General features: G+C 44.5%; 1 protein-coding gene across 2 annotated transcripts in view; it reads left to right on the top strand.

The window, feature by feature from the left end:
- Positions 1-19,653, top strand: part of sema6cb (semaphorin 6Cb) — a 180,924-nt gene that overhangs the window by 117,621 nt on the left and 43,650 nt on the right. Inside the window, exons 9-16 of one of the 2 annotated variants that reach the window (XM_069655668.1) lie at positions 6,404-6,494; positions 8,427-8,549; positions 9,992-10,080; positions 10,263-10,480; positions 10,982-11,113; positions 11,377-11,532; positions 15,342-15,518; positions 15,935-16,072. In XM_069655668.1, the coding sequence (XP_069511769.1) occupies positions 6,404-6,494; positions 8,427-8,549; positions 9,992-10,080; positions 10,263-10,480; positions 10,982-11,113; positions 11,377-11,532; positions 15,342-15,518; positions 15,935-16,072 (1,124 nt within the window). Of the gene's footprint in view, positions 1-6,403; positions 6,495-8,426; positions 8,550-9,991; positions 10,081-10,262; positions 10,481-10,981; positions 11,114-11,376; positions 11,533-15,341; positions 15,519-15,934; positions 16,077-19,653 lie in introns of those variants that run through there. The other variant, XM_069655667.1, reaches the window with a different exon arrangement.

Raw genomic sequence — 19,653 nt, 5'->3', positions numbered from 1 at the left:
CAATTCAAATCGATCGACTACTCGATCCTGAACGATACATATAAAATGATGTAAATACTTTGACAGGGACATTAACAAAATAGCACCAACACTTCTACAAAAACAGGTCATTCTGGGTTGAATGCAGCATTTTCAGCTTTAAAGACAGCCAGCACTCGAGTCCAGTGATGATACAACGAACAGATGTGAGCTCAAACCGCAGGCACACATGTAGAAATGATTAAATGCATAAAGAGAAACAGTCAGAAACTCTACAAAGGTAAACAGCGCTCGCATGTTTCAATAAGTGCTTGATGTATGCTGGACTTCAGCCGTACTTCACTTCAGTCACCAGAGCTAAATGTTATCGGGGCCGATCTGTCGCAGGCACACGATGTTCCACCTGAATGTTGAAGTGTTTGTGATTCATGTCAGGACACTTCAAAGGTTTAATGTTGGTGGAAAAATACGTCGCTCACCAAGACGGAGAGGGAGCATCTGTTGACAGAACACTAAAAATGCTGATGGTGGCAAAAATTCAGCAGCACCCGTCACACCTGAAAACAACACAGCCGAAGGAGGAGATGGAGCAGGGTCAGGAGACACGTCCATGCGGATACACACGGCTCTCAGCTGCACCTCGTCTCTGCAGTGACTCCATCACGTCAGTGACAAATACCAGCGCAGAGAGCTGCTGGCTAAGTGAAAACATTACACTTTATATAAAGGCACAGATACTGTTTGTTAAAGGAGACGCAGCCGTGAAGCTCGGAGGCCTGGTGAATAAAAGCCAACATGACTTTGTGATGGAGCCTCCGAGGTGACATCACAGGTTTGGACTGTGATTCACAGCAGGCCATTAAACGAGGAGGGAGTACAAGTCCTACAGCACCGACTGTAAATCTGACAGTGAGTGTGTGTGTGTGTGTGTGTGTGGGGGGGGTACTGTAATCCAGAGGGATGCTGAATAACTCAAGACTGCATCTCAGCGTGTTTTTTTCAGGAGCACAGACCTGTGAACTCACCCAGAGGCCTGTGTCGCACAGGAACATTAAAGAATCAATAAAAGGTTCATACAGTGAAGATTAAAGAATATAAACTGTAATAACATTTAATTTTCTATTATTGGCACAGAATACATGGATAACCTCTGAATCTGTGATGTTATAGGAGTTTTGTCCTTGACTGTAAAAACGAACATATGATAACAAAGGACATTTAGAAGCAATTAAATGCACAAAATATGATTAATTTCTATAGAAAAATCTAATTTAAGAGCAAACAAAAGTGAGTTACTGCCCAGTCTAGTTTGGGGGCTCAGGGTCAGCTAACTGAACGCAGCCCTCCGCAGACTTTGTACGTGAATACTTTCCAGGATCAGCTCAGGTCTCAGGTGTCAGCGAGGAGCTGCTCTGTCTCATCTCTCAGCTGCAGACGAGGTCCAAAGGTTAACTCACACAATAAGATTGATGTTCAGTGTCTCCCTGCCACAGACTCCCTATGGTAAAGAGCGGCTGATTTAGAGCGGACAAAACACATCCTAAGAAAATCTTTCTCTCTGCAACCCCCCCAGCTGTGTCCGCCCCCCCGCCCCTCATTTTTTCCCGTAGCCTGGAAAAGAAGCACAAGAGATGACTATCCAGACAGCTGCAGAGGGAGGGAGGACGTGTAAATCATATCAGGGAATCTGTCTCTGGGACTCCCTGAAAAATCTGAAGAGGACAAGGGGGGATTGAGTGAGAGGCGTCTGTGTGTGTGTGTGTGTGTGTGTGTTGGTCAGAGACATGAATGGATGCCCAGCCATGAACACGCAGCTTCTCTGACCAGACTGCTGAGACAGCTGGTCTGAAGACAACAGAGAGGCTGTCTTCAACACGCGTTTGAAATGCAACAAAACCTTGAAGCGTCAAATCCATCTGTCTTCATCTGCCCGCTGTGGTAACGATCCTGCAGGCGCGCCACAGCTCGGACTTTTTTTGTAATGAAGAAACTGCTGTTTCACTTCAGATCATGTCACTCTGCAGACAATGGTCGGGTCGATGCCAATCTGTATTTAGTGATTCCACGTAAAAGTGTGGATTATGTTGGAAGGGACGTGGATTATTAGTACGGCAAGTGTTCTGGTTTCTGTTTGTAGAAGAATGTTTGTAGTCCCAGTAATGTTGTCCAATCAGCAGGCTGCAGTATGAAGGAAAAAGAGTCGGTGTGGAGAGCAAAAGCAGGCGGAGCGTAATCCACCCTAATGACATCACGGCTCCCATCAGCGTCAACAATTAAGCTTCTTATTAATCTCTACAAACACACATCTGCATGCTAACAGCTAACAATCTGCTCGAGATCAGATTCCCTTGACGCTGTGTCACACATTCACTTCCGTGAATGCACCAGAAATGATGGATCCGTCCTCCGTTCAACAAACGTCTCATGTTAAAGTAGTTTTCTTCTCCTCCTGAGGACAGACCTGACAAAGCTTCATGTTGTTCCTAATCTGCATCATGATGTTATTTCAGCAAACTTAAGAGCGGTTAATTAAAGTCGATCACAAGAAAATCTGTTTCTGTTTGGGCTTCATCCCGCTGCAGTAAGCCAGAGAGCAGCCTCTGTGTAACTTACTGTTTACAGTGAGACTGAGACTCACAGACAGATGAACGGGCGCTCCTCCGGGCGATGGAACGAGCCAAGACATGACGGCGTTTTTTGCAGACACATCTGGAGGGCTTCACTTTGATCTGAACACACGGTCGCTTCTCAAGCTGCTAACTGGACTGTAAACAATGCAGCGCACGAAGAAGGAGTTGTTGGCTGGAAGTCGTTTATCGCTAACCACTGGCTAAACCGGACACGCCCGACATGTTCACAGAGCGGTGTTGCCAGACTGAAAATACAGCAATATTGTACTGCAGCTTTAAAATGATTGTATTTTATCATCGTACAAAGAAAAAAAAATCTAAATGTCACACTAAATAGCAAAACTTTGCCCTGCGCAACATATTCATGTAACAACACGGAGGTCCCATCCTTTGAACAAGGCAGCAACTTCATGCTTCACACAACAGAGTCAATTGTAGCCCATTACACAATCATTCCTTCCGTTATTACCCTTCAAAATAAAAGCACCATATGTACTAAATCTTTACACATTTGGGAAGCTGCTTGCAAGCCACGCTTGGGCAGAGATGCAATGAGTGACGGATGCATCGCTGAGCTGTTATTGTGGGTTCCTTTGAAAGGGCAAAATGATCAGAGAGGAGTCTGGTGGATTAGAAGAGAGCGATGAAACGGCCTTTTTCGGTCTACAAGGCATCTTATACTCATATACTTATACCTTGATAAGCTCCCCACAAACTTTTACAGTATAGTAAAAATATTATTTTGTACCATTTTGTGGGCATTTGTCAGAGAAGACAGCCCCCCATAAAGATCGAGAGACTACTAAGTGAAACTAGATGTTTGCATGTCCCGCTGATCAAAGAAAAGAGCCTGTGAGTGAGCGTCCTGCTCTCAGGTGTTCTTCAGGTCACATGTGGTTTGTGTTCAAGTCTCTTTCTTGCTTCTCCTCATGCGTCTGCTCCCTGTTGTAAAAGTCAAACTGGGAAACACATTAACAGCACTTAGTCTCTGGCACTTTCTGATCTCCCCTTGTTGGGTTGAGTTTGTGGTTTTTGTCAGAAGCACTTTTCACCCAGTCTTACCAAATTCCAACACTGATGCGGTGCAGGAGGTCGACCGTTGGGAAATAATGAAACTCATCGCCAAAGCAGAGACTCGCTGTGAACCTTTAATGAACTCTTTAAGCTGCTCTGAAGTGATATTTAGGGCAGAGCTGTTGTGTGGAATTGCATCAGGTTCAGAGGTGTAAACACGGACCAATTTAAGAATCTGAGGGAGTTTTATACAAATGTCTTCGGGCGGTTCAGTTGCAAGGTTTTGAATCACTTAGTTTCTCCTCCAGTGGATGATTATACTGTCACACGTGCGCAGAGAAGCCATTAACCCCAAACCCTCCGGTCTGACGAGGAAATAAGAAATGAATCCTCCTCTATGCTGAAATTTCAAACACAGACTTGTGCCTTCTGTGGAGATGTGACTGTAAGAAAAGCTCTCTTTGTATGTTTTATTGTTGTGATTATTCTTGTGCATGTTGTTAAACTTCCTGAGAATAATTTCCCAGTCCCAGTTTTCTCCCTGAAACTGCAACTGATGAACTCTCTGAACTCTGCTGAATAGCTCTTTTGTTGAGTTAGCTTGAAACTAATTTCCATCTGAAGTCTCTCGGCAGAACTGACAATTACACAATGATGCACAATACTAAACCACATACACAACACTAACAAGGATAACTATATTCCTTATTGGATGTAATTGACTGCTGACATTTCTCTATAATAAAGGATTTGAGTTGACAGAGCCTTTAAAGGGGCCGTATCTGTTGAATGGGCATTGTCATATTTTCAGGGGTTTCACATTTTTGTCTGTTTATTGTTCACGGTCAAAAAGTGAAAACTGCATAATTCAGTGTTTTTCCAGGATGACATGTTTAAAAAGGTCGCCTCTGAAACGAGCCGTTCAGAACAGCTGCAGGTTTCTACGTAAAACCTTCCAGTGGCTGAAATTCACCAATCGTCATTCACGATCATTCACCTCAGGCTGCCTTCCTGCACGAGCTTGTCGTTGATTCGTTGTCAAGATTTCAACTCATAATTCCGATCCCTCCTGGTGACTCACATATAAGGCCGAATAACCGGTCCTAGAGCAGCCATGTTTTCTTCTACTTCAGAATGACAGTGCGGTGCGGCCGCTGAGGGGCAACGTGGTCTGACCTTGAATATTTATTTCAGGAGCAAGGAGAGGCTCCGAAAAATAATTAAATTAAAATATGTACACAGTTTTTAAAACAAACTTTAACAACGTGATTCAAAAAGTCTTTAGAATAATAGAAAATTGATTGCACTGCTAAAGTATGTCCCCTTTAATTTAACACTATAGAGACAGGGTGCATTTAGCTCCTGTCGCCACCAGAGGGGAAAACAATTCATTGCTGTCCTCCTTCTCCCGTTGATCTGCGAGAGAACAGCAGAAAAGTGCCCAAAAGCTGCAGAATGTTAGGAGGAACTATCAACAGTGAAGTTTTTAAAGTATCCAACCCAGTAAAACTGAGCCTTTAAGAAGAAAAATGTGGATATAGACAATAAGAAATTAAGGCATCAGCAAGAAGAGAGGGCAAACTGTGGGATTTACACACAGACAGACACACAGAGACAAACAGAGATTAGGTCTTTGATGGTCATCGGGCTCTACAACAATCCTCTGACGTGATGATATCTTGTGCTTTCTAACCAGAAACTTTTAGTTCCAGGAACTTCTCCTCAAGGAACTAAATGGTTCTTGTGGCTCATTGTTGTGTTTCCACAGCGACCTAAAGTCCTGGGAAGATCATGCCAATCAGGCCAATGACGTACGGAGAAGCAAAAAAAGTAACTGCACTACACCGCCAGTCCAGTAGGTGGCGGTAAGAAGAAGATGAAGGCCACACAACAAAGATGACGCAATAAAACTTGACGATTTGTTCTCTGACTCCGTCTCAAAGCATGGTGATAACAGTGAGCTTGCAGCTGCAGTCTTTTAAACATGGTTAAACATAGTTACAGCCATTGTGTTAGCCTTTCAGCGGTTAGGGTTGGCACTGTTTACAAAACATTAAGCATTGACTCTGCCTCTGTCGCCCTGATTGAGTGTTCACCATGTATGAACTTTATAGTTCAGGGATTGCAGTGACGGTTCAGCGTCAGGTCTTTCATAGTCTAACAATAGAGCGTCAGTCGCATTCACTGCTTGTGTCAGAAGAGGCGACACAGCATCACATAAACCAAGCCACGTGTTAATGGACTGTTAACGTGTGTGTTTGTCTGTGTGTGTCAGTCACCTTGCTGCTGCACGGGGTGTTGAATCCGCTCTGCATGGATTCAGCCATCACTCCCCACACACACACGCGCGCACTCTGCTGGGTTTTGCGTATTGTTGTACCTGGGGTTTACATCGTTGTTAACAGCAGCTCAGGAAATAGCAGCTAAATATCTGCGGCTGAGAGATAAACTGTCCTCTGCGCTGCTGACAGCAGGACCTCAAACTTCACACACATCTTTTATGGACCTGACCCACCTACAACACATCAAATAAAACTAATCTTTATGATGCACCAGTTGCCGTTCATAACCACAGGCTGATTTGGTACACATCCCTCGCATTCACACACAATTCTCTCGACATTAAAGGCTTTTGTTTGCTGATTGATTCTGCAGGCGGAGCAGCGGGGACCACCGGGGTTTTCATGTTTACAATTGTCTTTTATATCCCGTTTTTTCTTTTACATTCAGTATACGGCCTCGATAAAGCATCTCTTTGTGCTGTGTCCTCTCTGACCTAGATGTCGACACTGGAGCAGGAGGGGGAGGAAGTGGTGGGACAGGCTCGATGTCCCTTCGAGTCCCGCCAGTCCAACGTCGGCCTTTTTGCAGGTGAGTGATGCAGAGGGACCCTGTGATTGGACGAACTGTCCTGTAATTGAAATGTCACAGGTTCGACTCCCACAGCTGCTGATCTGTGTCATGAGTCCATCAAAGTCTCCTTTAAGCTCTAGTTAAATCTAGATAACAGGATTTTATTTAAGATTTTAAGCAGGTGTGTCTGGGAGAAATGCATACAGTTTTTTTTGTTAATTAGACTCGTGTTCACTGAAGTATAACAATCACTAAAGCTGACTGTGAATTCATCAAATATCCCTAATCTGCCATTTAAAGTCGCTCAAGGTGCTTCAGTTGGAATGCTGCAGTCTCGCATGGTTGGCTGGTTTTTAATCGTTTTGTGAGGAGAGAAAATCTGAGCGTTATTGCAAAATGTATTTTTTTCAATTACAAGGAAATTAGACTTCGTTTGCGAGTTGTGGCTCTCAACATACAATCAACTAAACAATGTGAACTTTTTGCTTTGCAAAAGCCTGCAGATTTTAGATCTGTTTCTGCTCTGATTCAAGGCAGCACTTGATCTTCAATTTATTAATTAATCGGCAGACTCTTGAAACTCAAGTGAACATTATTGTCAGTTTCACAAAATATTATGTGGTAAATGAGTTGAAATGCAGATTAAATGTCTGACATTACCTCTGGCAGCTTCGACAAATGACAGCGTTGATATTCAGTGTCATGGATTACACAACAATGGAAAGCGCCTTGATTTATATATCAACCATGAAGGTTTACGTGGCCTCGATTGCTCGGTCATTTACAACATCAGACCCTACCTCTCGTGGTATCATGCATTGATTACTGCAACTCCCGACTGTCAGGCCTTCCTGCATGCACATTCAAACCTCTGCAGATGATCCAGAACGCAGCAACGCGACTGGTCTTCAATCAACCCAAAATGGCACACGTCCCTCCACTGCTCATATCCCTCCTCTGGCTCTCAGTCGCCGCTCGCAATAAATTCAAACCCTGTTGCTCACTTACAAACAGCAACAAAAACGGCTCCTGCCGACCTGAACGCCCTCATCCAGGGCTACACTACGCTCTGCCAATGAAAGGCGCCTCGTGCTCCCATCACAACAGGGCCCTAAGTCTCTAACTGGACTCTTCTCCTCAGTCGTCCCCCGGTGGTGGAACGAGCTACCAAACTCCACTCGGTCCGCAGATGCCCTTTCACCTTTAAGAAGAAGCTAAAGACCCAGCTCTTTATGACCACCTCTGACCTTAATGATGTTGATGCTGTTGATGATGATGACATTGAGGATGTTGTTGATGTTGATTAGGATATTCATGATGATGATGACGACTATATTTACCTTGTTGATGTTCTTGTTGACCCCGGATGAACGTCGCTTTGGAGACAAGCGAAATTGTAACATTGTAACATATTGATTTCTATGTTCTACAGAGAGAAGTTGGGGAATCAAACGTGCTTTTCTCACACGTCTCTAAATAGACACAGGATTAAAGAAGATCATTACTTCCTAGAATATAAAATAATAAATATAATTATAGACTGGACTACGTGTTAACTGCTTCTACACGGATGATCACAGGGTGTAATCTGAAGTTGCCCCTGGATGGATTCAGATTAGTGGTTAGATTTCTCTGCTAATCATAGCAGTAATGGAAGCTGATACTCTGTGAACATGCAGAGGTCAGGCTCAGAGAACCAGCGGAGCCAGATCTGCACTCAATCCTGCCAGCTTTCCACTGACATTTATGCAAAGTTCACACGGCTGTTATTAAAAGTGACACATTTCCCTGCATCTCTGATCCTCTGCCTCTTTTTAAAGGGCAATAAAAGTCACCTGTGACCAGAATAGACACTTGACAGATATGGGTTATTTTCAGGGAAGTGTGAACTCTTACCATCTATCTCTATTACGTTTTTTATTCCCCTATTCTTTTCTTTTTTTTTCTCAGGCGGTGATTTCTACTCGGCCACCATGACAGACTTCTTGGCGAGCGATGCAGTGATTTACAGAAGTCTGGGGGAAAGTAGCCCCGTCCTGCGCACAGTCAAGTACGACTCCAAATGGCTGCGAGGTGAGAATGTGCGGCAGCTGTTGAGCTGTGAAAATGGACTTTGTTACCTCTTATTTCTAAATGACTTTGTGTTGGGTTCTGATTGGCCGGCTCCATTTTTACTTGCCAAAGTATCTGGGATCAAAACATCTTCGGGAGCCGCACACAGCTTTTCCAGGAATCTCTGTCTGTCTGTGTCTTTCTGTACACAACATTGAGAGAGCAGGCCTCACCATCACAGATTATATTTATAATTCCATAAGTAACTTGGCTCATATTTACTTTCTATGCTTTCTGCAAGCTGGTGCCTGCACTCGGCCAACGATGATTTGTCAGAGAGAGAGAAACATGACGCTAACTCCAAACTGCCAGTGCCAGCGGACTGTGTGTTTCCCCAAGTAAACCTGCCTGAATGCTTGTCAGAGTTTAACTTAAGAAATACAACTGTAGGCTGAACATGACGCCGGTTCAACACCTTCAAAAGCGGATTACAGAACTTAAATAAATTATTAGATGTTAAAACACGTACAGTGAAAGGAGGCTTCTGAACACCAACCAAACTATGACTATGACTATTTTTGTAGCGTCTCATCAGCACTGCTCCATCTATCCTTAAAGCCCCCCTCCAGTGAAAATCCAGTGTGTAACCTTGTAAACATCTCCATGTGGTGTTCTTCATGTGCTACAAGACATATCAGGGACAACATCAGTCATCTCCATGGCTGGGCCTGTCTGCTTTTAAACTGCAGCGTACCAAGGACAGGCTGAACAACACGTTTTCAGATTGGCAGGTTTGAGACGTCACAAACCTAAGGAGCCAATCCCGTTAATTGGACGGGGTGACGTTATGTGCAACGGATGGCGACCACTTCGGCGAGCCAGCTGTAACCGTCATCGTCATATTTGCAAACTCACTACTGACATTAATGTTAACGTTACTACTACTAATTACTACATTTCAAGCGAGCTAAGTTGCCGCTAAACGATGGCAGAGACGTGTTTTGTTTTTGCGACGGAGGGGGAGGTTGGACATTTGCATAGTGGGTTTTTTCTTTTGCTGATCAGACCAACTTTTTAACAGAGTTTGTTGTTCTTAATGTGTCGTTCTATATGGAAAGATGAGCTGCTTACCTGGGACGTATGGATAGTGAGTGTACTGGTCCCGTTAGAGACTCAGGACGCGTACCTAGCAACATCACTGGGTCTATGATATCTAAATCAAATAGCAGTGATGACCGTCATTCGGTCTGCCCCGTGCTTGGCGTCACATAACCGCGGTATTGCGTCATGCAGCGATAACCCTGGTTACAACACACTCTTCCATTTCTCTTGGACTCATTTTCCAAACAGAGCATCTGTGTTTACCAGCTCCCCTCCCAGCCTGCTCGCACTGTCTGTCATGTCGGAAATGAGGCCTCCACGTCAGCTTGTTTGTCACATATCTTTGTTCTTGTGTCCCGCAGAGCCCCATTTCCTCCACGCCATTGAGTACGGGAACTACGTGTACTTCTTCTTCAGCGAGATCGCAGTGGAGTACACCACTCTTGGCAAGGTGAGGGACTCATTTGAGAGCTGACACTCCCCAGACTTGTGGTTTGTGGTGTCTATACTTGTGGAATGAAGCCGAACGACACGACTTCCTATGCAAACCACATGCCTACAAACTGTTCAATATTCCATGTTGGCTCTGCCTCAGCCTGTTGTAGTAAACAGTGTGTCCTCTTGTCCCCTCAGGTGGTTTTCTCCAGAGTCGCACGTGTTTGCAAGAACGACAACGGCGGCTCGCCAAGGGTGCTGGAACGTTACTGGACGTCATTCCTCAAAGCTCGGCTGAACTGCTCCGTCCCGGGCGACTCCTTCTTCTACTTTGATGTTTTGCAGTCGCTGACGAACGTGCTGCAGATCAACCATCGACCGGCCGTGCTCGGAGTCTTTACCACGCAGGCAAACAGGTTCAGATCGGGAGTTGGGATATTTAAACAACAAAATACACAATGACAGTGATCTGGATGTCACGATTTCCCCTGAAAAAGTGTAATTGGAACAATCAGGCTGTCGACATAAAACGTGTTACACATTTTTTATTGTTGTTATTTGTAGAAACTAGTTATTAAAGATAGAAAGAACTGTCTCCCTTATCAAGTCCTTGACAGTAACACTTCACAGTAGCAATCACAGATTTACCTTTAGTTTTAAACTTCCCTTATGAAGGTCACAAAGTTCTTTACAAAGAACTAAAAACATTTAAGGCCAACAGCAAAAGAAAAGGAGGATGCAGGCTGGAAAACAAAGAAGTGACACAATAAATAAAGTAATATTGTGAACCTGTCAGTATAGGCGGAGTTCTTCTTGATAGCTAGACAAAGGTTGTACCAGACTCTGACAAGCTGCTGATTTGCAGACATTTGTCTCACTCTTTGTAATGTCATCTCCCCTGTTCGCCCCTTCCGCAGCATCACCGGCTCAGCAGTCTGTGCTTTCTACATGGACGACATAGAGAAGGCGTTCGGCGGCAAGTTCAAGGAGCAGAGGAACAGTGAGTCAGCCTGGACACCTGTTCCAGAGGAGCAGGTCCCTAAACCAAGGTGAGAGACACGTCTTTAAATATCTAACTGTCACTTTCCAAGAACATGTTTTTGTTGCCTCTGACAGTGGTGTTTCTGCAGCAGCTGCTGTTATTGTTCTGCACAGACATCTCCGAACAAAAAACAAAACAGTCACACAAGACACCTGTTTTCCCCTCCTGCTTGTTCCCAAGAACAAACAGCTGCCAGTAGTTTTTACATCTGTGCACGTGGAACTGAATTCACTTTAGATTAATTATTTCTTCTCTGCTGCGGCTGCACAGGCCGGGATGCTGCGCAGGCGAGGGCTCAGCGGCCACATACAAGTCGTCCACCACCTTCCCCGACGACACGCTGACTTTCATCAAGTCGTACCCGCTGATGGACGAGTCCGTCCCCTCGGTCAACGACAGGCCGTACTTCACCCGCACCACCAGCAGGTTTGTTTAATTGAGAGACTGATGAAAAATTCGTGGAATAGTTTTTTTCATCTTGTATTTTTGCACTGCATGAAGTGTATTGGCAGCAGTGAAGCTCCTAGCTGCAACAAATGAACCTTGTTGGTCCCCTGAGCCCCTCTCACACATGCACTGCACTCCTGAACATTTCCTCACGTTTTCCGGGCGGGCTGCATATGTGACGCAATCGCACCTCTGCTGTACCTGCACACAGCAGCTCTTTCTGTGTCTCTCTCCCTGAATGTGTCTGCTCTGTTTACCTTCATCGTTAGCTGTACGTTTTACAGAGCCACGTTTAGATTTTTGTCACCCACTACCGATCTCACTTCCACAGCAGCAGGTGAGCCGCGCATGAAGGAAGCTTGTCGTTAAAGACGTAGCATGTCGAAAGGATCAAACGGACGAACAACAGCCACACAGCTGCTCTTAAAATCTTTCAAAACAGAATAACAAGGTCAGCATGTAATATTTAGTTTCGTTCTTTTTGCACCTCTAATGGCAATAAACACAGGACACGTCCCACTTTAACCAGACGTCCACGGTTGGCTCCGGTTGTAACTCTTGATTTTCCTGGCTGACGGTCGCTTTCCTTTTCAGACTGTTTGCTTCATCTGAGCGTCGAGTTTGTTTCTTTTTCTTTGGATTTTCACTTCTTGTTGAAGTTGTATCTGTAGTCATCCATCTTTTCTTTGTTTGTTCAGCCATAGTAGATTACTGTTTACTCGCCTGGAACACTTGCAGAGACCGGAAAAGCAGCCGCTTAGCTCCGCCTACCCTCTCTGGCAGACCAACCACTGCTGGCTGATGGAAAACGTGTCACTAACTGGGCGCCGCAGACACCCAGTCTGTAATACGGCAAATGCAAAGACTTTCATCAGTGGGCCATAGGATCGATCATCATTGTGTTACCTCATTTGGCGATAGACAGTGACTTAACAGATATTTATTGAAACGAAAATCTTGAGCTCATATCTTTAACAGAAGGCGTTGCATTGCACAACCCCCACTCGACAGGAAAAATCTCCTGCTGTGAGGGACGTGTGTGAAAAGGCAACTCTCCAAAATGTCTGGGGCAGACTGTCCTGAAATGTTCAGAGCATGTGTGAAAGAGACTGTGGCCTCATTATTAGCCAGTGTGTCAAAACTTAGACCTTTACTCTGTCAAACAATAAGTCCACCAAGAGGACACCAGCACCTCCCAGCATCCACACTAATCAACGTAAATGAGCCAGAATCCACACACGATGGTGCTGAATCATTCGACAGAAATTTAATTAAAGAATGATTAATGGCTTAAACAGTTCATCAAGAAAAATACTCCTCACTCACTGAATTGAATGTAATTGGGGTCTGTTTCTGACTGACAAATTAAAGCTATGACCTTGAAATCTGGGAATTATAGGAACTATTTTCCAACAGTTTAAGGACTCAGATTTTACTGTAGCAAACTAGTAAACCAGGAAACACTTTATACAGAATAAACGGTTAATTTGTAGCGAATGTTCAGCTGGCTCGATTGAGTACATCTCTGTGAACTCAAATGAAAAACATCACCATTAGTTGGACGTCGGAGTCGCTGTTCAGAGCCAGGCTTCGGTTATAAAACAGGCCTGTAAGACAGAATGCCAGACTGTGTTCTGTAATGGTTAGCGTGCAGGTATTATTTTCTGTTTTCAACATAATGCACCGGCAGTGTTTCCACACTCTGGCTGTGATTGGTATCGATGAGGGAGCTCAGGTGGAACACACAACCGTGTCCCTCATTAAAACCCATCGGATTTGTGCAACGTTCGATCTCAGCCCACATCAAAGAGGAGCCGTGCGGGGAGGGGAGGGGGGGGCGCCACGAAAGATGACCTGCAGACGCTCCTCTGCAGCTCACATCGAGGAGCGTGTGTGTGTGTTGTGACATTTAAGGATCCACTCATATCAGATGATGCGGGGCAAATTGTGAATCGTTGATAAGTGTCTCAAGTGTTCCAGACAGCAACGCCTGAACCTCAGACATGCATGTACACACAGCAGATACACATCACTGATTCAGCCTCAGAGACACACACACACACACACAGACAGTATACAGGCTCCTCCATGCCTCCTGAAGCAGAGCCAGCCTGACAGCCAGCCAGACACCACTGAGGCTCCACACTGGGGAAACATGCGCCTCTTCGCATCTGGCGCCAAAAACATCACATCTGCCTCGCCTCTCCCCAGAGAGGAGCAGGATAAATGAAATCTAACCAGAAGCGCATCACGCAATTCTACCAAGTCATTGCCGGTACGTGCCAGTCGAGTCCACGTGGGTAAACACACCAGCCTCTTTGGGACCCTGTGGGAGGAGGTGAGGGAGAGGTGAGGGCGCAGGAGCCGATGCTGCTCACGTCCTTTTATGGAAGACTCCAGAAGGGATGTGGTGCCAAATACATTACTGGGTTTATTGGGGGAAGTTTGTTTGTTCAAATCCCACAGCCGGAGAGGGAAAATGCAGGCAGATAAAATGAATGCGTGAGGCTTATCCTTCTGTCAACAACCACCACACTCAAGGTGCCCTTCAAGACCAAATCTTAATCCTCTGCTTCTCCACTGGAACCAGCTTTAGACTGTGGTGATACTGGGCAGCTCCCCGGCGTCACTGTGTGGAGCTGGATGAATACGAAGCAGCTCCACATGAAGCAACTGTTCATACAAACGAAAAAGAGACTTCAGTGTGAAAATAGTTACTCAACAACAGGACGTACGGATCGATTGAATGGGTGTGGGTGGATGGATAAGCGGGAAGATGAATTAATAGGATGAAGGGATTAAAGGATGTAGGCGATGGATGATGGGAACGGTGGGCTGGTGGATGAAGTGATTGATTGCACACTGATGTTTTATACAATGAGCTCAGGATTCGCCCACTGTTTTTCTTTACCGTGGGAAATCAGCTATGACAAAACAAAACAATGCGAAGCAGCACATTTGGCTTTGTTAGCCCGCTCTAATTTACGTCACCTTGAAGCGAAGTGACAGCTTCAGTTAAGAAGATCTTCACCGTAGATGGGCTACTTAAAGGCAAAGGGCTATACTGTGTGTTCCTTTTAAAGCGGGGCCCTATTTTTACATATTTTATAAAGACTAAAAGGTACAAACATCTTTGGGTTCCAGTGGATCGCTTCAGCTGACAGCTGAAAGACAGGCCGTGAAGGCAGCAACATAATCCTATGGGGTAAAATCGCCCTTTAAAAGTAGGTCCATTTAAAATGCTTATTTTTGCCTCTGACAGGCTCAGATTGTCATGTTTAGTGCGTCATAACATCAACAACAGGATCCCTGCAGACGTCTAAGGAGTACGATGCTGTTTTGGAAACCATCTATACAAAGCCACCAGACTCCATTAACAAAAACAGCAATTTCATCTCGCAGAACAAAGCAGTTGTTTGTCCAACACTGACTCGATATGTTACTTTGTGTGTGTTGTTTTGTATCGTCGGTGTTTAGCTCTGCTCCAGAACAACACAATACCACATGCAAATGAATAGACTGAGGCAGCGGTAAACAAACTACTCCCATGTTCTTCAAGGTAAAATTGCTGCTTTTGTCAATGGAGTCTGGTTGGTTTTGAAGAGAGTGATGTAACAGCTGTTTCTAGTTTAAAAAAAAAACATTCACTCATAACAAAAAGGTCTGTCTTTGGAGGGAGGATTTATGTAATGTTGCAGTGATTACAGCCAGTTTCTAGGCTGCAGGATGAAGCGATCTACTGAGGAAACTCTTTTACTGACTTTTTAACAATTGTTTTTCTTTTGCAGATTCAAGTTGACCCAGATAGCGGTGGACACGTCCGCGGGGCCGTATAAGAACTACACAGTGGTTTTTCTGGGCTCAGATAACGGCCATGTGCTGAAGATCCTGGCCAGCACTGAGGGGGCCAACGCGTCCTTCAACACCCAAGTCCTGGAGGACATCGACGTCTACAACCCCAACAAGTCAGACAATGTTGTTTTAAACACTTATTAACACGTATTTTCCCTAAATCTCTTTTTGTCTACGTCTTGTCTGCCTTTTTCTCTTTACTTTCTATCTTTCTTTTACTTTGTCTTATCTTTTCTTTGTCTCCTCTATCGCGTTCTCTCCCCCTCTTTGTGTTCTGCCCACCCACTCCTTGTTCTATTGTAACACTTTGCATCACCCTGTACAGCTAGAGGGGATGTTTTTTTCTTCCTGTGTCTTCTTTTGTTTTCTGACTGCACAGCTTGTGAAGTGTATCTGCATGGAGTTTGAATCACAGCCGGCTTCCTGTATAATTTTCAGACTGTGCCGGTCGTCTGCAGGGCTGATTTGAAAAATGAAACAAATGGAAAATGTCTGATCTTGGTGGTTGGTGTTTTTTCTGTGTTCTTAGATGTAACGTGCAGGGGGAGGACAGGAGGGTGCTGGGCCTCGAGTTGGATCGGGACCATCATGCATTGTTTGTGGCGTTCTCCAGCTGCGTGATCCGTGTGCCGCTGAGCCGCTGCTCTGACTACAGCTCCTGCAAAAAGTGAGTCATGTCTAGCGCACAGGTTTTTCTCTGCCACATTCGGTGGTTGTTTAACCTTCGGCTGAAGCGATAAGATCACTTCTTCAGCAACATAACACCTGGAAGTCTACCAGAAAACAGTGGACTGATCCCTTCAGGTTGAGTAACTGTTATCTTGGGTTCATGTGTGGAATATTATATCATTCAACAAGTGCCTGAAAACTCACTTTTGCAAGTCTGTCTATTCAGACCATAGAGTGTATAAATATTGGTTTCTAGACTGCGTAAATGAATCTTAAATATGGCCGCCGTCATGTTGGTTTCCTGGAGCCTGAAGTGACCATATTTGGTTGAGAGGGTGGAGCTGCAGAAAAGCGAGTGGTTGAAAAACGCGTCTGTGGCTGATCCATTAACTCGTGAATGAGCTAGTTTAACTTTGTGTTTCCTACAGTGGAGATTCTGTTTGTGACAGTGACTGACTGCAGGTGTTTAGTTGTCAGAGTAAAGAAGTAGCAGACTCGCCGCTTGCTCGCCAAGTAAAATGACCGAGGGTAAACAACATGTACCAGGAAACGTAAAATAACTGATCTTTTCATCAATATGGTCTGCTGTAATCTCTCTGGGGAAAAGCTAACAACTCCTGACTCCTATGCCCAGGCCGACTGATAAATAAATGTTTGATAAACACTAAACAGGCTAACAAGCAGCTAAAGCGAACACAGTATACCTGCTACTTAGTGCTAAAAATATATCAATACAATAACACTAATATTTAACTCACAGAAAGTCCAGAAAGTTCCATAAGTCAGTCAGTAAGTTCAGTGACGGTGTGTCTGTGTTGACGTCTAGCAGACAGCCAGCAGGATCCACCTGTCACTCAAGTGAGCCGGCCCCTATAATTTAAGGCTTAATATAATTAAAACAGATGTGTTATAAAGCAATGAACAGTAAAATTAGCTATTTATAACAAAACTGTTTTTTGTACCAGGCTGTAAACATGTTTATTTGTGTTGTTAAAATGGGCTTTTTCCCACCTGCTGTAATGTTATTTCTTCTTTACTGGAGCCTCAAGAGGCCACTCAAGGAACTGCAGTTTTTTGCACTACTGTTTAGGCTTTATTTCATAACCTGAGGTTGCTGCTTGATTCTGACAGAGGTTTGCAACTCACTTCTGTGTGCCCATGAAAACATCAGTCACGTTGGTCGGATATATGCAGCTACAGTAGCTCAGAAAATCTGATAAGGGTCCTGAATTCAATGAATGTAGTGTTAAAACCCAACCAGAGCGGGTGCTTCTGTGGTCTTGGCCTCATTGACCACAATTTAGACTTTTAAACTTCATCCACAGATTTTGATGGAAATGTTCGTATTTAATTTAAAAAATATATTTCTGGTTGAAGCTCTGATGTCTTTCAGACGCAGACGATTCCTGTCGTTTTCTGATGGACAGAGGTAGAAAAATATGTTGGTAATAAGACGAGGTTGCACAAAAAAAATGGACCATTGGAAAATATTTATGTAGGCAGCTTGTCAAAAGTCCCAAAAACAAAACAAGTCGAGGTTCTTGGAACGTCTCATAAAACCAGGCTGAAGGCTGAGACCACACTGAGAGCCCCTGCCCAGAAGCTCTGCATGAAATCAGGATTTCCTGCCTCAGCAAGGGAGGAACTGGCTCTCGCACTGCCAGGTAACTCGAGTAAAGCCGGATCAATTTCCTTTGCAACTACCAATTTGAGAGATTGTGTCCACTCCTGATGCTTTTGGACAAAAGCCTGTTCCAAATAGCAGATGCTATGCTATTATCTGCCTGTTCCATGGAGCTGCTCGGGAGCACTTTCCCTCTAAAAGCACTTATTTGTGGTCTTGGCATGAAGTGAGAATAAGATTGAAGTGAGCTGCAGGGAAGTGCGGCTGCCATGTAAGAAATGCTGCTGGAAGAGGAGAGCGAGCACATTTCTATAAGCTGATCCTGGTGTGATGTCTGTGTGAGCGTCACGTTAGTGTACGTGATTCTATCTGCTATACAGCTTCTGTAGGAATAAGTGTTTTTAGTGGGTGTTTATTATAACTGCCCCATCATCTAGGAGTTTAAAGTTGTCATGTTACCTTTTAAAGTAACAGTGTCAGTGCGGAGTGGAGTGTTCTTGAAAAAATGTGAAATGGCGACATACATGCACCAAATTCCCCAGCTCCTTCGTCTCACAGGTGAAGATTGAGACACTTTGAGACCATCTTCAAGTTATAATCTCGAAGATCTCAGTTTCTTTCTCTTTGGTGGCACCTATGGTGATAAACTGTAATTGTGGGAGCACACTTCCCAGATATCCAGACAGTGCTGCATGTGTGACGTCCACGGTTGGCTCCGGTTGTAACTCTTGATTTTCCTGGCTGACGGTCGCTTTCCTTTTCAGACTGTTTGCTTCATCTGAGCGTCGAGTTTGTTTCTTTTCTTTGGATTTTCACTTCTTGTTGAAGTTGTATCTGTAGTCATCCATCTTTTCTTTGTTTGTTCAGCCATAGTAGATTACTGTTTACTCGCTACACTTGCAGAGACCGGAAGAGCAGCCGCTTAGCTCCGCCTACCCTCTCTGGCAGACCAACCACTGCTGCGTGATGGAAAACGTGTCACTTACTGGGCGCCGCTTGTGATCTTTACTGCGAATGTCGCACCAGACACCCAGTCTGTAATACTGCAAATGCAAAGCTTTCATCAGCGGGCCATAGGCTCAATCACCATCGCTCATTCAGCGATAGATAGAGACTTAAGAGACATTTATTCAAAGGAAAATTTTTGAGATTATTACTGTAAAATGGAATTATTCAGTATAAAAGCACACTTAGCTGCATATAATATAAAATATCTCCTTTTGTCCCATTTTCTGCAGTTAGGGTGGTATTTGCACTTAGCAGCCCATCATGCACATGCATAAACGTCAAAAGGTGATTGCAGTAGAAACTAAGTTATGAACGTCCATGGCCAAGAAATCGTCTTCCAGAGAACGTTCCCATCACGTTCCTATGATCCCCTACCTCGACTGGGGGAGAAATGATTCTTATTTACATGACAATAACGTATCATGCTGCGTCAGACAGCCAACGTTAACCCAGTTATGACAATGAACCCTTTGGGTGTTTTGGACTGCTGTTCAGGTGAAACAAACTGTTAAAACGTCTCTATGGACTGAGAGATGAGTCTCTCAGTCCTGCTCAGCATCATGATCAACTTATCGGCCCATAAACACAGCTGCTAAATGCTGTAACTGGTACAAAATGAAAACATGAAAGTGCTGCTGTCAAAAGGCTGACGTTGCATTTCCCAACAAGTTTATGAGCTGAGCGCAGCAGAGCCTTCAAGCGTCTCTCTTTGTCTACAGCCTTTTGTTTTGTTAGGCGATGTTTGAGCCCCAGTTAATGTACCCGCTCCCCAGCTTCAGGATCTATTTTTGGGACTGTGAGGAATGTTGGCCCCCAAGTATCTCCCCCTTTTCTCTCAACCCAGAGGAAGGACTTCTCCTCAGCTCCACCAGGGAGTACATGTGCCCCCATAGCATGCTAACCCCTCATCGCAGAGGCCTGGAGAAGCTCTCAACAATGTTTAGTCA

Source organism: Semicossyphus pulcher, unplaced genomic scaffold, assembly GCF_022749685.1.
Source record: "Semicossyphus pulcher isolate SPU_LCO1_2020_fin unplaced genomic scaffold, fSemPul1.0.p SCAF_9, whole genome shotgun sequence".
Lineage (NCBI taxonomy): Eukaryota > Metazoa > Chordata > Actinopteri > Labriformes > Labridae > Semicossyphus > Semicossyphus pulcher.
This window is presented reverse-complemented; position numbering and strand designations above follow the sequence as displayed.